Consider the following 19,883-nt stretch of genomic DNA (forward strand, 5'->3'; position numbering starts at 1 on the left):
TCTAGGCAAATAACCTGGTCCCGTGTGCCCCACTCACATTTTCAGAAAACTCGTGCAGATCACAAAGAACTGCTCTGGTGTGAGGATTTAGTAATATATTTTAAGTTAGTATTACAATTAACCCGAGCTGTACTATAAAGTATGTTTCATATTACTGATTAACTAATTGAACCACTGTCAGTGAGCTCCTGCCGTGCGCCAGACATGTGCCAACAGAGTGACCACATAGATCCACTCCCAGCCTTCCAGAAGCGTACATTAGGGCAAGGGAAGTAGACACCAACAGGTAGTTGGATAACTAACTCTTAGAGTAATGGCACATTGTGACATGAGCTGTGAAGGGGAAGAAAAGTAGGCTTGGAAAGTGCGGGAGAGAGTCAGAGCCCCAGAACATTCTGAGTCCTAACGGATTCCCAGGAAGTCCGGCTTCCTAGGAAGAGTGCTCTGGAGACAGCCTTCTGAAGGGAGGTGTCGGTCGTTAAGTATTTAAAACTAAATGAATTATTGTCACCCTTAGTGTGTCTAAGGAGGACATAGTCTGCTTTCCATAATTCTGTATAGGCTAGGTATGGGTTTTTGTACAAGACAAGGTGGAATTTGGCACCTCGTGTGTGTCGGTGGGTAATGGGATGGGGGACTGCTCTGCTTTAGATGTACGATGTGGGAGTCGGTGACAGAGGTGGCAGGATATTAAAAGTGCTCCTTTCTCTTTCTCTTTCTGCTCCTGGGAGAGTGTGTATACTCTTGGCAAACTTAACAGGTGGCAACTGCTTTACAATCACAGCATCAATCCACAAAGAGCCAGACAGAAGCCCCCTCCATTTTCTGCCTGCCCTTCCAGGCCCAGGAAGGAGAGGGTGCATGCAGAATTTTGTGCTGGAGGTAGAGGTGGGTGGGGAAGCTTTCCCCAGCATGGGGTGCCCTATAGCCTTCTGAACTCTGACTTAATAATGGGAGTGCAGGGGAGTGCATCGTTTATAAACCATGACATCTCGTGCACTCATGCCTGCCCCACTGCCCGCCTACCTGCTTCCACACCTCTCCTCACTCCTTTTTCCCCCTCCTGGAGGGCCTCAGCACAGCAAACAGGCAGATGGAGGAAGGGTGTAAGATTATTGTAGAGAAGGGAGGAATTTTCCATTAATAATAGGAATAATAATGTTTCTTCTGTTGGAGCAGCACTCACCAGTTTACCAAGTGCATTCACACTTGACCTCTTTGGATCCCAGAGGTTGGGGGTTAGGACAGTTGTGTCCCAGTCTTAGACACTATCCCCATGTCCGAGCAGGCCACTTCTTTTACAGACGCATGCCCTTTGAGATGTCTAGGCTTTTTCTTAAGCACAGCCCGCTGTGACCCTGCTCTCTTAGGTCAGTTACAGTGTCTGCAAGCCCCCACCACTCCTGTGAGCTTTCTGTCAGATACCCTCACCTCCAGTGAGTTTGAGCAGGAAGGGGCCTGAGGGGCCATCGAGTCCAACTTTGTCACTAGCTCAGAGAGTAGAAGGGACTGGGCCAAGGTCACGTAGGTTGTCAGGAACAGAGCCAGGGCTCAGACACCCACATACACGCACACGCACACGCACATGCACGCCTGCACCTCCTCCCCTCAGTGCCCTAGGCGCCTGCAGACTTCGTCTCCTGGGGCTTCTCGCCAGTTGCACAGTGGGGGCATCACATACGGGGGTATTGCAGACTGTAACCTGGCAATCCTTACTGTTACCCTTATTGAGAAGAGTGGGGTGGGAGAGCTCACCGGTCTCGGGAATCCTATGGGGGATTTTTTAAAAATGAAGTTAGAACTCTGAGTGTATGAAACTCTGGTTTTACACACAGGGGACCACCCAGCCCCAGGACAAGAGTGACTAACAGATACCGTGGTGCCCCAGCAGCAGGAGACACCTGCGCACACAGCAACCGGCCTTCCACTCCCCCGCCCTCTCCCCGTGGCCCTCTCTCCCTCCTCCTCTGTGGCCTCTAGATCGCCCGGTTCTCCCTCGCCCTCCCCGCGCAGCAGCAAGTTGGGCTGCTGCGGCTCCCCTTACCGCGGCCTCGGTCCATGGCGCCGGCCGATCCCGGGGCGCGCGGCACAGGGCGCGGTGGCTCCGGCGGGGCTGGCAGCGGCGGCCGCGCCGCGCTCTCCAGTCTGCCCCGCGGGACCTCCCTCCGCGCGTCCCCTCCCCCAGACAGGATGCTTGCCCGGCGCCCCCGCCCGCCCCTCCACGCCGCTCCCGGAATAGACCCGGAGCACGCCTCGCCCCCTGGGCCGCCGGCCGGTGTCCCGTGTCCCGCACACGCCCGCGCCACGCCCTGCCGTCCACTCCTCTCCCGCTGGGGCCCGGGGTCCGGGGGGCCCACTTGCCGATTCACAGGCTTTCTTTCGTTCCCCCGCCCATGCGTCCCACCCCAGTCCCGACCAAGGCGATATTCAGCTGTGCTTGTGCTCGGTTAGTGATCGGGGGCTCACTAACGCATCTACCAGCCCACTCCATCTTCGCATTGCCAAGGCTGTTAGAACGTATTTTTCTCCGCGATGGAATCAAAACCTATTTCACTGCAGCTGCCACCTGAATTTTCCTGGCTTTGGGAAAATTCTCGTCTCCATCGGATAGGTCCTTCCTGAGCACCTTCTAGCGCCAGACAGTGGACCGGGGGCTATCTTGGTGTCGATATGGTGTGAAAGAGGGTGAAGTAATAATGATTTAAAAAAACGAAAACAAAAACAAACAAAAAAACCTAACAACCTTCAAAAAGAAAACCATGTAGGAAAAGAGAAACAGACAAGATTGCTAAAAGGTGGGCAATGATTTGGGTACTTCCAACTTTTGAGATTCCTGGTATACTAAAACGGGAAGAAAGGCAAAAAAAAAAAAGAAGTGTTAAAGTTATGGAAATGAACAGTTAGCATACAAAATACAGTGTGATATAAGTGTGCTGTTCCCAAAATAATTACAGGATGTAGAAAAAAAATATTGCTATGGCCAGTGTGGTCCTGGAATAGGGTTTAAGTTTAAAGTTGTAAGAAGGATGTCAACTTCTTTCATCCTGTATCTTTATGAAAATGTCTCATTTATAGACAATACGAAATGTCTAAATTTAAGACCTTTCATAAAGTGGAGTCCTGGCTCAATTCTCCTTTTGTATGCCTCTCCTTCCCCAGGTGGGCAGGTCTTGGTTTCCAGTTGTGGTCAGGCCGCTCCTTTGCTTAGAACACTCTGACACTGGAACAGCACAGGCAGAGAGGCAGGGAAGGGCTTGGGAAGGAGCATCCTGCACTTTCCTGGACTGGGGATTTTTTCTCTATTGCTTTTATGCACGCATAGGTTGAAATTAATGGTCGCTTTGCAGAAATGCCTGGGTAGTTTAGTGTGCCCGTGTATGAGCACTCAGAAGAAATGTGGTGTAGTGAAAAAAACTGGGATTCGAATCAGACTTGTGTGTGAGCTCTTGCTTCACTACTTACTAAGAGGTTTGCTTGCTCATCTGTGCTGAGGGAAACCTCATACTGACCTCATAGAGCTGTTTTGAGGCCAAATGATGATAAAAACCCATTTTATAAACCATAAATAGCTATAAAAATGTGAGCTATTATTATTTTTCAAGTTCCTCTTTATTCTTGCCCACTTTTCCAATATGAAAAGGGCAATTTAAATTCTAAAGCAACCAACAATTTACAAGTGGATGAAGTTCCAAAAGTTCACTGTTCGAACTCTGAAACACTTAGAGTCAAGGCTATAAACTGTAGTTCAGTTTCCAGATTACCCCATTAATATTTTTTAAAAATATTTTTTTTGAAATAATTTTTAAAATAGAGAACATGACTACCACAAAAACAGATGGAGACTTGGGTAGATTAACTTTCAACAACTTTGGAGGACGTTGGAAGTTTATCACGGAATTGGAACAGAAAGATCAAAAAGGCTAAGAAGGACTGATGTGTATCTGTAGAAGTATTTATGAATGCATTAACTGAGCTGTGGTCTGGAAAAGATGTAAAAATGAAAGAACTCAGTCTATGCAGTAAGAAAAAGTTGCTGTGAAGGTGTAGTGGTAGTAGGTCAGATCATTACCCATAGTGTCCACTAGGTGGCACTGTTGACTAAGTTGACTGCAGCTTGGTTGTTAGGACAACTGGATAGATGAGGAGGCTACTTGTGGGTTTGGACAAGGAATAATTATACATTTTTTTTTCTGTAATTTTCCTTTAATGAGGTCTATAGTTACCCTAAAATCCATCTCCCCTTTTCATCAGTTCACTTAGGAATATTTATTGCACTCTGAGCAAGTTCCTATTGGGAGAATAATCTCTGCCTTCAAGGAATCCACAATCTAGTAGAGGAGATGAACATGTAGAAAATAATTTAATTACAAGTTATTATATGAAAAACACAAGAGAAGAGAAAAATGCTTTTGGAGTTTATCAAGACAAAGCAAGAATTTCTTCCTGATCACGGAGACAGTGCTGGTTAACAGACATTTGGGTGAGTCTGCATGAGAAGATAACATCACAGGCAGAGAAAACAGTACGAGCGAAGACAGAGATAGGAAACTGCAGGATGTGTCTGCAGTGCCGTTTGGTTTGGCTGGACTATGGGGTGTTGGGTGGGAAGCGCCAAGGAGAGGATGAGGAGGGAGGTCGCGGATGCCTGGTTTCCTCCTCCCCTTTGCATTTCCCTGTTGGGGTGCAACTCTCTGGAAAGGATTGTTAGGATTGACCTCATATCTTCTCCTTTTTCTTGCTCAGTACCAAGTCTTCCAGGTTTGCTTGGTGCTTGCCTGAAGAATTCTGTGTGAATTGCTTTAGCTCTGTAAAAAGATATCAAATTCAGTCCCAGTGAACAATTCCAGGAAGAAAACTTTCAACTCCTTCATGCTCCCGGTCTTGTGAAAACAAACGATACTCCCCAGCCTCATTCTTAGCTTATCAGGTGGAATTGGGAAGCCCTGGGAAAGAAAATTTTTGAGGCTAAAGGTTCTTTGTCCAAGTGAGAGAAACATGCTCTAGCCTTCTAACTCGTCACCTTGACCCCAGGTTTGCTTCCACCTTGGCCAACAGAGTGACCATTTTATGATCTCAATTGGATCTCCCTTAAAAATATACGATGGCTCCCCTTTGTCCTCAGAGTCCAAATTCCTTATTATGGTATTTCGGGTGCCTTCTTTACTGAGCCTCTACCCAACATTCCTTAGAGTAGACAAGCAGCGATCTCAGGAGACCTTGAGAAGAGTAAGGAAAACCACAGATTGGGGGTTCAGAACTGAGTTCTTGCACTGACTCTGTCACTGTATGACTCTTGGTTCTTCCATTGGGTCGTCAATGTAGAATTTCCTACTTACTTCTTGCCTTCCCCTGGCCCCGTGGATTATGTATTACTCATTGCTACATCCCTAGTGCAGTGCCTGGTGCCTGGTAAGTGGTAATGAGTCTAGTGGAGTGAATCAGTGACTGAATGCTCTAATATTCAGAAGGCTTCTATGAATGCATGTGCCATGGGGCGAGGGGTTGCTTTTAGCCTCTGGGATCATTTATTTGCTTATTTATCTGCAGAAGGAAATGAGATCGCAATGAGGTGTTCTGTGAGCGATGCCTCTGCGCTTCCCACCCCCACTGCATGCTGCTGTGGACATGCAGCCCAGCCCTTTGGGCTTCTCTTCAGCCCAGGGCCCCTCTCTCGAGCTCTTTTGTGCAGGGCGAGCCCCCAGAGTCCCTTGATTGAATGTCTGTTCAATGCTGGTCGCTGTATGAAAACCTCTCTTGTTCCACTCAGCACAATGTTGCTATTATAGCTCCTATCCAGGGAAATGACACATGCCCGCTGGTCTACCCTGGGCCCCGGAAAGTAGATAGAGATCTGAATGGCGGCTGCTGGGAGAAAGAGAGTTTCACAGATGGATGAAAATCCCTCCTTTTGTCACACCTTCAGTTTCTGTTCCAGGGCACAGGCCTCCTGTCTGCACCCAGGCTGCAGGGCTTGGCTTCAGTGGTCAACAGCGCCCCATGCACTGATTGTGTCTGGAGGAAAGGAAACTTTGGTTTTTATGCCCGAATGCTGCCTAAAGCTTGCCTCCTCCTTTGGGTCCTTCCTCAAGAAAAGAGCACCCTCGAGTCCCTAAGCAATGGAAATTATGGACTCGTGAAGACTTCTGGGGCATCTGTCCAGCTGGATGCCTCCACCCTGAGGGCCGAGGTGATGCCCAACCCTTAAGACTGCAGCATGGACTAACCCCCTTCTGAAAGGCTGGGTTGCACGCCCCATCTTCACCTCTAGGCTGTAGGCTGACGCCAGGCTGCAGAGGTCCAAGGTGAATTTCTTAAAACTGAAACTGGAAATAACTTTAGAGCTGGGAAGAGCCTCAGAGATTAGCCAGTCTGGTCCCTTCATTGTCAGATGAGGAAACTGAGGCCAAGAGAGGGGAAGAAATCTTGCCTGAAATTACAGGAGAACTTAGATGCAGAACCAAGAGTGGTGCCCAGGGCTGTAGAACCACAGTCCTCCCGCACCACAAATGTCACTCTCTCCCGTTTGTGGGGCACTGGAGAAGAGCATGACTTTGCAACGGGGTAGACTTGAGTTTGATACCCAGTCAAGGGCATGGTCTTCAACCTCTCTGAACCCCAGATTCCTCATCTAAAAATTAGAGCTAATAATAGCTGCCTCACACGGTGGTTGTGAGGCTTACGTGTGACCATGTATATAGGGTGCTTGGCGCCTTGCCTGGCGCAGGAGAAGCGCTCTCCAAATCCGTCTCTTTAGGGAGGTAGTTGTTGCGCACTGGCCAAGCTCATGGGCTTTGGGGTGAGGCATCCCTGAGTTCAAGTTTAGGCTGTGTCACGTACAGCTGTGAAACCTTGAATGAACTACTTACCAAAGGTTGATTTCCACATCTATAAAATGAGGATAAAAGTAGTGCGCAGAGGGTTAAATGAGACATGTAAAGCACCTAGCGCAGGCCCTGACCCACCCTCGGGCGTTACTGTAATCGCTGTGGGTTTCCCCTGAAGACGTTGTCAGATGCTTATGGAGATATTAAAGGCTATTGAAATTGCAGCCGCAGGCCCAGGCTGCCCCCTGCGGGTAGCTTTTTGTAAATCAAACCCTTAGATTCTGCCAGGTTCCTCCTCTGCAGAACACCGGCTACTCTTAGATAGGAGGGCTGCTCGGGTTCCAGCTTCTGTTACCCAGAGTCTGTTAAGGGGTGGTATTTTGTGTGTGTATATGCATAAAATTAAATACTGCTATTATTTTGTCAGAAGGACACATTGCTTGGGATGATTTCTCCTGATCCAAGTGGGCAAGACCCTGTGTGTCAGAGAGGAAGTCTCTAACTTCACACTCCTGTATGAAAATAAATTCTTCATCCACAAGAGGGCTTTGGGAACAAAAATGCCTTTAGGTCCAGGCCCTGCAAGCACTTTTCAGTGACTGACGGAGACAGATTATGACCTCTTCCTGTGTATTCACTCGGCCATCCTGTCGAGCCCCATGTCCCGTTGCACACTCCCAGGGGGGCAGATGCCTGGCTATTTAAACTGTCATCACTCCCCCCCACGTGGAGAGCAAAGGCGCACAGGCGAGACTCCAGCGTCAGTGACAATTCGCTCTGGAAGCCAGTGTGTTTGTCATGGCTTCTTTGGTGGCAAGTGATAGAATCGCAACCCAAAGTGGCTGAAACCAAAAAGCGAATTGATTTGCTCGAGGGTAACAGGAGTTGAAGGGGCGAAACTCGGATCCAGAAATGCAGACAGCGCAGTCGCTACTTTCTCTCCATCTCCTGACTCCACCTTCCTGTGTGGAGGCTTCCACCTCACGTGGTCTCTCCCGGTCTGTGGCAACGAAGGCTCGAGGACCGCACACCTCTGCAGTGGGGATTCTGGGTGAGGAGCCCGGCCTCTCTCCCTGTAGTTCCAGCGGTGGCCCAGTGGGGGCACTGCTAGTCTGGTAAACCACATGAGAATGAGGGTGCTGCTGAGGGGTCAGGTACGCCTCCCCCTGCAGCCAGGTACTGTTCTTGAAGCACATCGTTCCTTCCTTAACACCCTATGAAACAGGTGCTCTCATTCCTATTTTGCAAGTCTGAGTGCATGTTGTGTATTGGCCTGCTAGGGTTGTCATGAAATACCACAGACTGGGTAGCTTAAACAATGGAAATTTATTTTCTCACAGTTCTGGAGGCTGGAAGTCTGAGCTAGAACTGTTAGCGGGGTTGGTTTTCTTCGAGGCCTCTCTCCTTGGCTTGGCTGCCGTCTTGCTGCCTCTTCCTGTGGCCTTTCCTTTATGCACAGGCACCCCTGGTGTCTCTCCTTGTACCCTAATCTCCTCCTCTTATAAGGACATCAGTCAGATTGGATTAAGACCTGCCCTAGTGACCTCATTTTAAGCTTAATTACCTCTTTTAAGACCCTATTTCCAAATACAGCCACATTCTAAGATAGTGGGGTTAGGACTTTAACATGATTTTATTTGGGGGCAGGGGACACAGTTCAGCCCATAGCTTGTGCCTAGTAAATAGGCTGAGTCTAACCATGGTGCTGTAATGTCCCTGCCACACGGCTCATGGCAGTGCTCATGAAGTCAAAGGCTTTACGACCCAAGCAGCAAGGAGAAGGCTCTGTACTCAGCGAAAACCTGAGCAAGGCCCAGGGTCTTCCTGTGGGCATGGTGCCCCAGGAGCCAGCTGGTGGTATATGACGGGCTTGTCTCTCTGAGGTTGGCAGGGGGTCGTCAGGCCCCGCTCGGTTGTCAGAGTAGCTTGTGTTTCCTTCTCCCTGCAGCATCTTCAGCTGGTTTCCCCTTTGGTTCCCCAAAGACCAGACCTCATGAAGAAACTGAGGGAATATATATCTCCTCTCCCACTTCTGTCAGAAGGAGCGATGCTCCCCAGAGTGTGGGATTGAGACTGTTGATGACTTTGTGGGATAAACTCAGATATTAAAAGAGTGATGGATTAATTGAATTTGTATTTAAAACATATAACGAGTCTTTACAAACCCATCATTTTACTGATATTGTTTAAAATAGAAACATCAGGTATGAGAGTTAGTTGAAAGAAAAATATTATGTGAATAGCACTGAGTAAATAGTCTTATGAAAAGTGTGAAGATGGTGTTCGAGTGACTGAAATTTGGGCATAGTTCCCCACTCAGAGGGAAACACTTTCGGTCATGGGCATAAATGTCACCTTACTTTTTTAACCTGATTCATCTGTATACTTTGTCCTAATTTGTTCCAAGGAGTAGCCATGAGGGTGACTGCAGGCCTTTGGTCTCTTGCCTGTGCCCCTATGCCAGTCGGACCAGGCCCAGTGAGAAGGCAGGTGGGCTCTTGGGCAGTAATGAGAGGCTGTCCCTCATCTTCACGGCTTCAGATTTTATTTACTTAGAGTCTCACTCCAGGGCTTCTGAACTGCTTGGCTATAGCTCATAGCTGTGTATGTAAAAGCAGATGTTTATCACTGTGCAGTCAAGGTTTTTAGCTACTCAAATTCTGATGTGGAATAAAGCATTTGAAACTTAATTCTACATGGGGCATTAACAGAGTTGGCATAATATTGTGATGTTAATTGCTATGAATTTTAACAGTGCTTTGTTCCTGTTGAATTTTAAGCCCTTCTGCTTTGTGTTTGGCTCTGTTCGGTGGCTAGCAGCAGCTGCTAATACCCTCCACAACCCCATCCCCTTGGTTCTGGGCCAGGTGCCTGGTGAGGATGAGCCGCTGTGGGTGCAGGAAAGCTGGCTGCTTGTCCTCATCTGCTCAAACACTCAGTGGGCTGGTTTCCTTGGCTGCAAAATGTGGCCATTGTATTGGCATTACGCTCTAACCTTTTCTGGTTTCTGTGCCCTCCCATGCTGGCTGTGTTCTGCTTTATTAATGTAAGGTTGCCCCCCAGTGTCCAAAAAAGGTTATGTGCACGGGGAAAGGGTTCCTTTCTAGAACTTCAGAAAGTCAGACACAAAATGTTGTGTCTGTCCGTAAAAGGATGGTGGTTTAGAGCAGTTCTTCTCAAACTTCACTATGTGTGGGAATGACCTGGCAGTCTTATTAAAGTAAAATACAGATGCGGACTGAGTAGGTTGGGAGTGCGGCATGAGACAGAGCATTGCTCACAAGCTCCCAGGTAACTCCAGTGCTGCTGGCTGGGGACCACGCTTCAGCAGCAAGGCTTGGAGGGATTCTCCCTGCATCCAGCATGTTGACTACCACAGCGCGAGCCAGTGCTCACTGTGTCTGAGTGAATAAGAGGTGCCTTTCTAGCCCCTCTGCATGTTCTGGAGCCTGCTGCCTGCTCCCCCTCTTCCAATTTCACTCTCCCCCCTTCACTTACTTCACTCGCTCTACTCTGTCCTCACCGGCACTTTTAGGTCCACCCGGTGCCTTTGCATATACCTAGATGCTCCCGCCCGTACTTTTGTCTTGGGTACTCTGTTTTCAACCTTCAGTTAGTATAGGACGTAAGTTCCTCTCTGCTCCTCTCTCTCCGGCACCCTATTCGTCGTCTCTAGCTGTTATCTTCATGTACCATCTCTTTTTCTGTTTACTTATTTACAGCCTGTTTTCTCCAGAGCTCCATGAGAGCTCACACCTGCCTTACGCACTGCTGTATCCTAAGTGCTCCTGCCTGGCAACAGATGTTCAATAAGTAAATATCTGTTGGGTGCCTGTGTAGGCAGGGAGAAAAGGAACATTCTTGAGTATACTTTTCTACATTTGAGCCACCTGTCTTGGCGGGGTCGTGGTGGAGATGATACTTAGAAGAAATCATAGGATGAGAGGTCAAGAAAAGAGACATTTTTGAGCCACGGCTCATCTTCAGAGATGTCAAAATGTGAAAAAAGCATATATCTTAGAATAGATGAAATAACATTTCTTAAACAGAGTTTTGTCAAAGTAGTTTATGAAACATTGGATTAAACGAAGGTAATTCAGGACTTTTGGCAATGTGCATTGTGAGTCTCTGAGAGGAGGGGCAGTGGCTGTGGCAGGGACGCTGTGATTTACTTATCCAGAGGCTATTCCTTGTCCGCCCTGTTTCTATTCTTTGTCAGCAGGGCTCCTGCCTCCCAGTTTCCCAGCCTTCTTTGCAGCAAGGTCATGGGCCTATTCCCTTGTTCTGGCCAGTGGGAGCTACAGAGAAGTCTACTGAGGACTTCTGGGAAAGTTTTTCTGATTGAAAGGGATACACAAAGGGAAGTTTCTTTCCTGTTTTTTGATGTGGTTGTGTGAGGTCATGATAGTTGGAGCCACAGCAGCCTTTCGTAAACATGGGGGAGGGGTCACACCTGAGGACACAAGCCAATATGCTGAATATGGTGAAGTGAAGAAATGCAAAACAAACGAACAAACAAACAACCCCCCCCCCCAAAACCCAGGCTGCTGATGGCATCACTGCTTAATTGACTAGCTCTGCACCTTAGACTTGGCTGTACAAGAAAATCTGCATTCTCGTTGTTTATGGCACTTTTAGGAAGGCACTCTTTACGTAGAGCTGAAAACATCCTGACTGATAAGAGTGGGTAAGCTAACCTTTCCAGTAGGAAAGATTAGAACTGGTTTCTGGCACCACCGCAGTGACTGTGTCCTCCTCAAAACTGTTTCCTTATCTGTGAGATGGAGATCAGAGTAGTGGCCGCCTCTTGGGTTGTTACAGAGGCTCAAATGAAATGATGGGTGTAAAGCCCTCAGCATAGAACCTGGCTCATTGTTGGTACTTAATAATGGGAATGATTACTGTCATTGTTATTATTTTTTAATCACAGAATCTTATTTGCTGTTGGAATATCCTCTGCCATCTTGCAGGATCCCATGTTGTGCAGGAACCGTCTAGGTGGTGCTTACCTCATCAGATTTTCTTCTTTTACAGAAAGAGAAACTGATGCCAAGGGAGAGCTACTCTCTAGACTCTTATTTTGAAAAAAGTTCAGCCTCTTCCCATGTCACTCATCTCCATTCACACTATACCAACAGAAGGACACAGGTCTGAGTTGAAATCATGTGCTTTATGGGAAACAAAAATATCCAACAACAACAAAAGCCCTTCAAATCTTGCCAACTTCTCAACCAGTGATAATGAGGCAGTTTCAATGATTGCATCTGGCTGGGGACATTTCTAAAGGGTCAGGGCAGTTGAAAGACATTGGCCCAAAAGAGAAGTTACAGAGAGGGTTGATATTTTAAATGAGAGCATATCAGACCTCCCTTCCAGCCCCTCACACTGTCACCCTTTCAAGTTACAGTCTCCTCCCAGTTTACAAAGGTCCTCCCTGAACTTTGCTCAAATGTCATCTTTTCCAGAAAGCTCTCTCTTTCATCTGCACCAACTGCATAAGCCTTTTCAGTAGAGTCACAGACACTTTCTCATGCCACCTCCCATCACTTTCTGCCATCCATCATGTTTGAGTACATGCCTTGTGATACCCCCGTTAGGAGGCATGCCCCCAGACCAGGCCCCAAGCTGATCGTCCCCATGTTCCCATCTCCCTCCCCCGCTCAGTGCTCAGTATACAGTAAGTGCTCAGTGAGGATTTGTTGAAGTCAGTTCTGCATTTGCCACGTCACATCACCAACCTCTTGAGAGTCATAATTGTCATTTCTACTTCTTCCTCCTTCCTCCAAGACCTCAAAATTGTCTGACTCAAGGCATCTCCAGGAAGGAACAGACCCCACCAAACATCGCCAACTCAGTTAGAAGGTTTGGAAAGGGGAGGAGAGAAAGTTAAGTTTTCACTCCTCTTCCAGAAGGCAGGGAGGCAGGAAAAGCAGCCACTGGGGAAATCCAGGGTGGTCATGAGTGGTGTTGGTCAGTGCTTCGTTTTGGAATCTCATAAGCAGCCATTCTTCGGAAAGTTTCCCCTATGAAACTTGGCCAACTTTGCACAAGGAGCCTGGGACTGGTTGGGTTGCCCTACCGACCTAGGGACCAGCAAGCATAGACCAGGAACCTTTCTTGGGAACACGGCCTGTGTTACCTTGAGAGGGTGTTGGAGGTTGTCTGTCTAGTTGTCCAGTTGGAGTACGGTGGGAACGTTAGCCCTGTGGTGTGTTGAGTTGTCAGGCACATAGATTGTAGTAAGGCTGAAGAATACAGGCTGCAATAAAAGGGCGCTCCTCTAAGGGGGAAGGGTCAGGGTGCTGAGAGAAGTGAGGGAGAGAAGAGGGTCTCAAGATGCCCTGCAGCTCCGATGCTAACAGGCGCCCTGCCCTGTCTCCCACTCCCAGCTCCCACGGCTTCCTTCTGGTTCTCCACATCGGGACCAGGCAGAGGGGTCGGTTGGAAGTGGTGGAGGGAAAGCATGCACCTCTTCTTTTCCTACCATGAGTCATAAATTTGGACCAGGGAGAGGTTAGGATCAAGAACAGAAGGAGGAGGCTTGAAGAGCTGATGAGAGGCCAGGCCCTATCCACTTCTGTTTACTGCTGTAAGGAGTCGATCTGAGGCCCACGCTTCTAACTGAATCATCTCCAGAGAGCACCAGGCTCCTAATTGGGGGTGATGAGAAAATCTTGCATGGGCTTTCAAAGATGCTCAGTGACTTTGGGAGATCACTTGTGGATCCTCCCATGGGAGGGCCCCTCTGGGGCCAATAAAGACGTGAAAACTGCATGGTCAGCATCTGCCTTGGAGGCTGGGGAAAAGTGCCAGGAAGCAGAGAGGAGACTTCTTCAGGCACCTCCTTTAGGAAGGAGGGTTGGCCCTTGGGGGACTCAAGTCAGGACAGATGTTTCAGTATCAAAAGGATCCCCAGTAAAAGGATGGGAGTCCTCTCAAATCCCATTCCCAAACCCCATTGCACTTAGAAAAGAGAAAGTAAGTAGCATAAAAATATCTTGATGACGCGGGCTTGCCCGACAGTACAGAAAAGCAAGTCTCATGGCAGGCAGCGTGTCCTGTTAACACAAGAGGATTATACCGAGCTTCAGTATAGAGATTTTACATATATATATTTATATAAATGCATATATATTTATAGCGCCTCTGCCTAGAACAGCCGGGCTTGCTTCTTCAGTTCATTCCTCTTCCAGAGTGCCAGCCGGTCAAACTCGGAGATGGTCATGCCAAAGACTTGGTAGAACTCTTCTTGGGACAGGTGGCGCTGAAAGGAGGTGGGAAGGGACAGAGAGAAAACAACAGCTTGAGGATGTGAGGTGTAGGATGGGGTCAGGTGGAGGCAGAAGCAGTCACCGTATGCTTCCTCTGGATGTACTGTGCCTGGCGTGGTGTCTGACGCACAGAAGGTGTGCGGTGAGTATTTGGTGAATGGATGAATGCGTGAATGAATGTTTCCTCGGAGGAACCTTTAGAGCTGGTCTGGCTGGAGAGACTGCCCCTGCTCAAGATTCAGATGGGACTTATGCATCACCTACGTGCCCTGCGATGCATCCTGGTTGACCTCACCTTTCTGCTACATGCATTCATTCTGTGTCAGGAGTGTTTATGGGTTAATGCTATTCCTGTCTTTCATGAGTAAAAGGAGGCATGGCCAATATTTTAGGGTGTATTTCCTCTTATTAATATTAATAATTCCTCTTACAAATGACCTGGATGGCTGTTCCTCAGGCAAGACAATGAAAAAAAATTACTGTTCATATTTCTCCACCCACTGAAATGTCCTTTCATCTCTTTCTCATACGAAAGCAAGCCATGTAATGAATCATTGTTTTGCATTCCATGGGAGGTTGCCCACCGCGCCCCTTCTGCCTGCCCTCCCTCTCTCCTTTCCAAGCACTCTTGAAAGGTGATACATTGTCAAAAGCTTTTTTAGTTAGAAACATATGGCATTTTAAAATGTGGCAAAATGTTAACAATTGCTGCATTTAGGTGAGGGGTAGACTGATGTTCATTTTATTATTCTTGCAGCTTTTCTGGAATCGCTGGGATGAGTTGTTGGTAGCAATTATATTAGCTAATTGAGCCAGTTGGGCCTCCGCCCTGAACTGGTGCAGGGCCTAAGGCAGGGTTTCAGCCCAGCGGTCTCAGCCCAGCGGTCTCAGCCCAGACTACGTGTTAGACATTCCTGCGAGTCGAACAGTACTGATGCCTGAGCTCCTTCTCCAGACTGCAATTTAATCGGTCTAGGGTGGAGCTCAGTATTGGTTTTTTTAAAAAGCTCCTTGGGTGATTCTAATGCTTAGGGAAGGTTGAGCTTCCCTGTCTGAACTTCTGGGCGTCCTGGAGGATGAAGGAGAGTAATTGTTTCTCCAGGGCGAACCAGGTTCCTGAACACTTCCCTCCTTTAATGCTGGTGCCCCACTGAGCTGCCCTGGGAGCTGTCCCCTTCAGCACCGGAAGACACTGCTAGAGAGTGAAAGGAGGCCCTTATTACAAATATGGGGAGAATCATACACTTCTTTGCTGCTACCCCAGCATGCTAGAGCTGGGAGGACTCACAGAGCTTCCTGGACCACTCGCATTCCCCTCCTACTTGCCCCTCCCCTCTACTCTGGATGAATTCCTCGGCAGTCATGTCAAGGGTGGTTGATATGCTCATTCTAGGGAGTCCCGAGCCTCCTCTCTTAGAAGCCTGCATTCCATTCCAAACAACACTTCTTGACACCTCTCCCAGTCCAGGCCATGTGGTAGATGACAGACAGTCTTTGGCAGGAAGAGGAAATGGATCTGCACTCTGGTAGAGGGCTGGGGGAGACTGGAGGGAGAGGTTAGTGACAGATCCTGGGGAAGGCTTGGGGAGGTTTGGGGCCCAGGCATCACTAGAACCCTGAGGAGTGAGGAAGCTGGCAAGATGAGAAGGGGATTCCTAGGAGAGGGAGAGGCAGGGAGAGGCCCTGGGGTGGAAAGGGCAGAGAGTGCTCCTGGATCAGAAGTGCCCAGGGACTGGAACTCCATGCCAGGTGGACTGGACGTCTTGAAAGCCCAATGGCACACTCAGGCCACTTCTGTGCCTTTATCTATGCTGTTCTCACTGCTCACTATGCTCTCTCACCTCTCTCCATCCATCCAAACCTTCCCACCTTCAGAGTCAGCCAAATCTTTCTTCTTGCTGGAAGCCTGTGCCATCCAACCAAGCCTTAGTGGTCTTCTCTGGATAACAGCAGTCACACTCTGGCAGAGTACTTACTACTCAGGATGCTGCCAGATTCGATGCCAAGGGCTCTTTGTGTATTGCCTCATTGTGTCACTTGGCAACTTGAGGGAAGCATGATAGCCACCCCGCTTTATAGAGGAGAGAACTAAGGTTTAGAGAGGTTGTCACTTGGCCAAGATGACCACCTAGGGATGGCAGGATCAGAACTGGAACCTAGGGAGTCACTCGAGACTTACTTATGCTTTTACCTTCTGCCTCCCTGTCATCCCTGTCACAAGCACTGTTTTTCTGTACAGCCCTGCATGAAGCCAGAGCTGCATTTCTTCTTACCGAACAGACTGCAGGTGTCTGAGAGCAGGGCCCAAATCTAGCTCTCCTCCTATCTACAGGTGGAATATGCTGTACCTGCACAGCACAGATTCCAGTTGAACCAAGGAGGCAGCACAAAATGTCATGGAACTGTCCCAGGCTAAGGAAACTTAGTTGGAACCTCTGCTCTTCCTGTGGTTTGTGTGACTTTAAAGCTAATCATTCTGCCTGCCTCTCCCAAGCTGGGTTAGACCAAGCAATTTCTGGAATCCCTTCGAACCCCAAGGTTTTCTATACTTACCTCTAAACGGGTCCGGTCCACATCTTTGGGCAGTCGGTTTCTTCCTCTTGTGGTTACCAGCAGCAGCTCGTAAGGGTAGATCTAAGGAGAAGGGACAAGGGTGGTGCTTTATGGGCTGGGCGAGGGTGCTGGGCTGGGCCCTGCAGCCACATGCTGTGCCTGGGCTCCCTGTTCCACTCCCAAATGGCCAGAGATTAAAACCTGCAGGAAGGGCTGGGTCTGCCCTCCTTGGGGTTGCCTAGCAGCCTCAAGACACCTTTTCCTGCCAGACAAGGCCCCAGAGTCCCCTAATACTGCTAGGGATAAGCTTGGTGACATTTGGCATTAACGTGGACATAAGACCTCCTGAATATAAATGTCTCATATGAGGTGATTGGGAAGCCTCCAGAAAGTCTGAGGCCCACAGGGAACTATCTGATTTCAGAAGGCAAGAAAAGTGGGGAAGGATTCAGGGAAAGTGGGCCAAGGAGGGACTAGAAATGCTGGTCTCAGGAGGACCCTTGGGGTTGTTCATTGATGTCCCCTTTTCTGCATAGACAGTGCTGTCATCCTCTGGCTGGTCCACAATGTAGCAGCTCCCACTGTCCCAGAGACTCCCCAGGTCTATGTATCTTCTTTACCTTGTATTCTGTAGAGAGAAAAGAGACACACACACAATGGAAACCCATCGGCCTTTGGTTTGCATCCCTACACTGGTCTCTGTCTTACAGTCCCTGTTCTTGTTGACTTCATCCCAAATCAAGCCTAGTGTAAGCACCATGGATGGCTGGAGAGAGGGGTTGGGCTGATCCAGAGAGATGGTTTTAGGGGGGGAAACTGACTTTTGAGATATTTATAATAGAAATAAGATGAGTCTGAGATCATGAAACACATGAGCTAGTCCCTCCATCTTCTGGGGGAGATCCCCCAAGTTTTGATGTGGGCTGCCCTGCCGCTTGAACCTGCTTATAGGCACTGGTAGAGGCTGGTGGGCGAGCATCACTGGCAGACAGCCCGAAGCTCATGGAATTTTTGCTGGGAACAATGTGCATTTGGCTCTGAGTGTTTCCCTGAACCTGGGGCTGGCAGGCAGCTCTAGCTCAGCAGTACTGGGACAACAGTGCTCTTCAGTGGCTCTGGGAACCCAGATGGGACAGATGGCCTGGAGATCACCCAAGGCCAGGGGCTTGAGAGGATGAGGAAAGAGGAGGGAAAATGGGAGGGAGTGGGAAGTGAAAGGGAGTAGGAACTCGGGTTTGGACAGAGCTCAGCGTGGGGCCAGAGTCTGTAGCAATCATTTGTTGAGGGTTAAGCTGCAGCTATGAGCAGCGCATCCGAAGTCCCTGTGAGTCCCAGGGGAGGCCTGCACTCACCTCGCATGCCCCAGTTGACTGCGTTCATGCTGTCGTAGTGGAAGAGGTCTGCGCTGGGTGTCTGCGGGGGAGACAGAGCCAGGGCTGGTGTGGGGCGTGCTCACCTCTGCCTCCCTGAATTTCTCTCCCATCTCCAGAAAATGGACCAGGACCAGTGGGACATGGGGCCCTTGCAGAAGTCTCAGCCTCAAGTTGAGGTGATTTAACTCACTGCAATATCCCTAGTTCCTAGGCCTGGCGCATAATAGGCACCCAATAAATATTCATTTATTGGTGAATTATATATCGTGCTTTTTTTTTTTCATGAGACCTACCCTGGCAACCCCATCTAAAAATGCAAGTTTTCCCCCTCCCCAAATCCCTGTATTCTGCTCCCCTTCCCCCCCCCTTTTCCATGGCACTCACCACCTTCTACATTCTATAATAATTTGACTTGTTTACTATGTGCTACTTGATTTCTGTTTCTCCCCGTAAGAATAAAAGCTCCAAGGAGCAGGAGTCTTTGTCTCGCTTGGTCATTGATGTATTTATTCCAGGTACCCAGAGTAGTGCCTTGTACGTGTAAAAGGCTTTCAATAAATATCTGTTGCGTGAATGAATGTCCAGGCTCCCAGCATGTAGAGGACAGGGCCTGTGTGTCCCTCAGCAGGACAGGTTTATTAAAACCAGCTGTCATTGTTCAGTGGCGCTCAGATCCCTTTATGTGCTCAACCTTAAAATAGTCTCCTGACAGGCGTATGGCTTCCACTTGTCCTTCTGCAGTCTCTAGTCTATACAGCAGTTAGAGCCAGGTCATGCAGCACCTTCCCAGTGTTCAGGGCCCTACTGACATCCTCATCTGGCTTCATGTACATGCACACTCCTTGCTGGCCACGCGTCCTCCCTGCCCACAGTGTTGACATGGCATTTTCTGGTCTTTGAGCAGTGAGGTTCCTCTGTGCACTCAGGCTTTTGCTTAAATCCACCCCTCTCTGACCTTCTCTCCCTACTCCCTTGCTTTATGTTTCATCCTAGTACTTCTGACCACCTGACTTCAAATCACACCTTTACTTACTTGTCGTCTGTTTCTCTAACCAGAACTAGAGCTCCCTGGGGATAGCAACTTTATTTATCGCAGGGCCCCCAGCACCTAGAACAGTGCCTGGCACTCAGTAGGTGCTCAGTTAATAAATATCTACCTTAATGTCCCTGCTTCCCCCCACCCCGTTGCGCAGCCTCTCCTCTTGTGACCTCTTGCTAACAAGGTACATTTCTCATTTCCTTTGGTCCTTAAACCAGCTCACTGCTTCTGTGAAGGTTTTATGTTGCAGGCCATCAAAGAGCTCAGACGGCTCCCAGCTACGTCAGGCGAGTGGAGCGCTCAGTTAGGTGTGGGCAGTGGGCTCGATTCCTGGCTCTACAACTTACTGAGTGTGAGAGCGTGATCAAGTCACATCACCTCTCCATGCCTCTATTTCTTCATCCACAAAATAGGGTCAGTAACTACCTTGTAGGATAAGTGAATTAGTGCTTGTAAAGCTTAGCACAGTGACAGGTGTCTACCGACCCCTCGCATGAGGACCCCCTTTTCACATAGGACTCACAGGGAGGAGAGCAATCATTGCCTTTGAACTCCTTCAGTCAGCTCACCCCTAGCTCCAAGGCCTTTGTCCATGTTTCACCCCTAAGTAATCACTGTAAGCACCATAACAGTGAGCTAGTGCATCATGGGGACAATGTCCCACACAGCCTCTCTTACCCTGTGCAGCCCATTTCTTCTGTAGGCAGGCAGGGAAGCGGACTTGGAGATGAGCGGATCTAAACAGAAGGGGCAAAACAATTACCAGGAGCCTGAGCTGGGGGCCCCTCTCCCTGAGGCGACCTGGCTTCAGATGGCCAATATT

General features: G+C 48.8%; 2 protein-coding genes across 10 annotated transcripts in view; both read right to left on the reverse strand.

The window, feature by feature from the left end:
• AFAP1L1 (actin filament associated protein 1 like 1) overlaps positions 1–2,105 on the reverse strand; it is a 56,939-nt gene extending 54,834 nt beyond the window's left edge. The window contains exon 1 of the mRNA XM_016150343.2: positions 2,045–2,105. Coding sequence (XP_016005829.2) covers positions 2,045–2,060 — 16 coding nt within the window. The 5' untranslated portion in view covers positions 2,061–2,105. The remainder of the gene's footprint in view (positions 1–2,044) is intronic.
• A 9,870-nt stretch (positions 2,106–11,975) lies between these two features.
• ABLIM3 (actin binding LIM protein family member 3) overlaps positions 11,976–19,883 on the reverse strand; it is a 99,773-nt gene continuing 91,865 nt past the window's right edge. For 8 of the 9 annotated variants that reach the window (XM_016150342.2, XM_016150340.2, XM_016150338.2 and 5 more), the window contains 5 exons: positions 19,739–19,797; positions 18,001–18,061; positions 17,269–17,276; positions 16,649–16,729; positions 11,976–14,088 (listed from right to left, as the gene is read on the reverse strand). In XM_016150342.2, the coding sequence (XP_016005828.1) occupies positions 13,975–14,088; positions 16,649–16,729; positions 17,269–17,276; positions 18,001–18,061; positions 19,739–19,797 (323 nt within the window). In that variant the 3' untranslated portion in view covers positions 11,976–13,974. The remainder of the gene's footprint in view (positions 14,089–16,648; positions 16,730–17,268; positions 17,277–18,000; positions 18,062–19,738; positions 19,798–19,883) is intronic. The other variant, XM_016150337.2, reaches the window with a different exon arrangement.

The sequence above is a fragment of the Rousettus aegyptiacus genome, unplaced genomic scaffold (assembly GCF_014176215.1).
Source record: "Rousettus aegyptiacus isolate mRouAeg1 unplaced genomic scaffold, mRouAeg1.p scaffold_m13_p_7, whole genome shotgun sequence".
NCBI classification, from domain to species: Eukaryota; Metazoa; Chordata; class Mammalia; order Chiroptera; family Pteropodidae; genus Rousettus; species Rousettus aegyptiacus.